Source organism: Colobus angolensis, unplaced genomic scaffold (assembly GCF_000951035.1).
Source record: "Colobus angolensis palliatus isolate OR3802 unplaced genomic scaffold, Cang.pa_1.0 Scaffold148, whole genome shotgun sequence".
NCBI classification, from domain to species: domain Eukaryota; kingdom Metazoa; phylum Chordata; class Mammalia; order Primates; family Cercopithecidae; genus Colobus; species Colobus angolensis.
The window spans coordinates 3,548,715-3,551,703 of record NW_012114577.1 but is presented as its reverse complement, the minus strand read 5'-3'; the positions used below and the strand labels follow the sequence as shown (position 1 = coordinate 3,551,703).

Sequence of the window (2,989 nt, the reverse complement as noted above, 5' to 3'; positions counted from 1 at the left end):
TGGGATTACAGGTGCACGCCACTATGCCCGGCTAATTTTTTTGTATTTTTAGTAGAGACGGGGGTTTCACCGTGTTAGCCAGATGGTCTCGGTCTCCTGACCTTGTGATTCACCAACCATGGCCTCCCAAAGTGCTGGGATTACAGGCGTGAGCCACCATGCCTGGCCTACACTTTTAATTCATGAGAGTACTTGCACGTAGGCCAGTTTCAGGACTACGCCAGGTACCGTGGGTCACCTCCCCGAGGTCTGCCTGGAGGCGCCTGCCCTGGTGGAGCTCACTGACTCCCAGTGAATGCACAAAAGTGCTGTCAAGGACCGGCATGGGTTTCCCACTTTTATGGGGAAGAGTAGCTGAGAAGGAGAAGAGAAAGCAGCTCTGTGGTTCTGTTCCTTCTGCCTACATTCCCTGAAAACACGGAGAAGCTGCCTGGGGTTCCTCAAACGGCAGCGCACTCATCTCGCTGCTCTCTCCTGAGGAGCTGGAAAAGAACCGTTATTATGGAACTGCACGAGGCTAATCTTTTACCATTCCAAGGAAAGCTACATCTCACCTCCTTTACAATATTCAAAAATAATTTTTTACTTTTTTTTTTAAATTAAGACAGGGTCTCACTCCACTGCCCAGGCTGGAGTGCAGTGGCGTGTTCATGGCTCACTGCAGCCTTGGCCTCCAGGGCTCAGGTGATTCTTCCACCCCAGCCTCCTGAGCAGCTGGGACTACAGGCACTTACAGGCGTGTAACACCACGCAGCGAATTTTTGTATTTTTTGTAGAGATGGGGTTTCACCAGGTTGCCCAGGCTGGTCTCGAACTCCTGGACTCCAACAATCAGCCTGCCTCAGCCTCCCAAAGTGCTGGGATTACAGGCGTGAGCCATGGCGCGTGGCCTAAAATCATTTCTTTTCTAGTCTAAACAATAGCTAGTCACGACGCCAGTGCTCACCTCACATTTGTTCAGGGTCTTCAGCTGGCCAATGCTGGCGATAATGAGCTGCCGCGTCGCGTTTGCTTCTTTGTCCTCCTTAGTCAGGGGGTTTCTTAGGCAGGACAAAGCCCGTAGACTTGGTAACTTGTCTAGCTCATTGAAAAATGACCACTGAAACACAGCAAAAGGAAATAAATGAAAAGCAGAATGTTTCGTGCTACTTTTGCAGAAGTTTGAACCAGCGACAGGAAAGCAAGTCCCTACTTCTAATCTGAGGCAGAGAATTTCATCACGCACCAAGCAACCCCCTCTAGAAAGACCACATACTTTTACTCTTTTTTTTTTTTTTGAGATGGAGTTTCGCTCGTTTCCCAGGCTGGAGTGCAATGGTGCAATCTTGGCTCATCGCAGCCTCTGCCTCCGAGTTCAGGCGATTCTCCTGCCTCAGCCTCCCAAGTAGCTGGGATTACAGACATGTGCTGCCATGCCCAGCTAATTTTGTATTTTTTTTTTTTTTTTTTTTTAGTGGAGATGGGGTTTCACCATGTTGGTCAGGCTGGTCTCGAACTCCCAGCCTCAGGGGATCCGCCCGCCTCGGCCTCCCAAAGTGCTGAGATTATAGGCGTGAGCCACCACACCCAGCCACTTTTACTCTATTAATATGCCATTTGAGTGTGAAGTCCACTTAGGTGTGAAGTGAACTAATTTCTTTCTTAATATTTTTGGCTTCATATGAGGAGTTCCACGCTGAGGAGGCATTTCTCTTTTGATTTAGGTTTTTTTTTTTTTACTTTTTGGTAGAAGGAACCTCCAAACTCTGTCATGACAATGGAAAGAGGCAACAGTGTGCTGGGCATACTCCGAAGCAGCTCTTACTTGTGATATCTGATTGTCATTTACTACAAGGTACTGCAAGGACGGGAACATGGAGGTTTTGCACCCTGTAAAAAGAGGAATGAAGTTACACAGCAGAAGTGAAAGAAGTAGCTAAAGTATAGTATGGGGGGGGCAGGATGGAACTTTACTAATCTTATATACCAATTCCAGCATCCGGAAAATGTATAGAAGAAATTCCAATGTCAGAGAGGATTAACTGTTCTAACCTGAAATTCAAAATGTAAAATTTGATTACACAGAACAATCTAAAATGCTATGGGGTATCAAGCAGACTCGGTTTGTAAATTTTTTTCTACACCCTAGGTTTTTAATCCCATGTAAAATACTTAGAAACCATAAAGTCCCACTTAGGACATGCAAAGCGAACTCTTTATCCTATATTCTAATGGCTCTGTAGTCACCTAATGGTTCTTGAGTACCTACTGCTATGTCAGGTGCTCAATGCGTCTCAGAGGAAAGAGACAAGGTCTGCTGCCTGGAGTTTAATGAATGAAGACTCTCGGCATTATCACCAGGGGCAAATGATTCATTCTTCAAATTATCTGGTACAGGCATAGTCCACATTATACAGGGTTCACAAGTAAATTTTCTGAATGAATTCAAATGAAAATTTTCCAAAGGGAATTACTCAATTTAGAAATTCCATCACTGTTACCACGTTTCTATGGAGAAAGCATACATAGTCTACAAAAATTGCTTCACTAAGAATTGACTGAACACTATTGTGTCAGGCATTTAGAGGCAAATTACCTGGGCAGGTGGGCTATCAGATACAGCTGATTTTCATCAATTAACTGATTAGAGGAAAGGTCTAATAACTTGACTGTCTGGAGAACATCTGTTGGCCTGTATGGAAAATAAAATTTTTTCACCGTGAATTTCTCTTTTAATTGTTTTCAAAGATAGAGCCTTAAAATGCCTGCATTTGATGCGATGGAGGGTTGGGGGTAAAAAGCAAGTGGATATGACTGTAAAAGGGCAACGCGAGGGGTGCCTCTGGCAATGCACAAATTCCTGCTGGTGTCAATGTCCCACCTAGCCTGTGATCCTATTTCATAGTTTCGCAACTTGTTACCAATGGGGGAACCTGGGTCATGGGTACAAGTGATATCTGTGTATCATTTCTTATAAAACTTGATGTGAATCTATGATTATCTCAAAATT

General features: G+C 44.6%; 1 protein-coding gene across 1 annotated transcript in view; it reads right to left on the bottom strand.

The window, feature by feature from the left end:
* TBCE (tubulin folding cofactor E) overlaps positions 1 to 2,989 on the bottom strand; it is a 131,558-nt gene that overhangs the window by 10,715 nt on the left and 117,854 nt on the right. Inside the window, exons 11-14 of the mRNA XM_011935757.1 lie at positions 2,576 to 2,671; positions 1,967 to 2,031; positions 1,805 to 1,869; positions 947 to 1,099 (exon numbers count right to left, since the gene is read on the bottom strand). Coding sequence (XP_011791147.1) covers positions 947 to 1,099; positions 1,805 to 1,869; positions 1,967 to 2,031; positions 2,576 to 2,671 — 379 coding nt within the window. The remainder of the gene's footprint in view (positions 1 to 946; positions 1,100 to 1,804; positions 1,870 to 1,966; positions 2,032 to 2,575; positions 2,672 to 2,989) is intronic.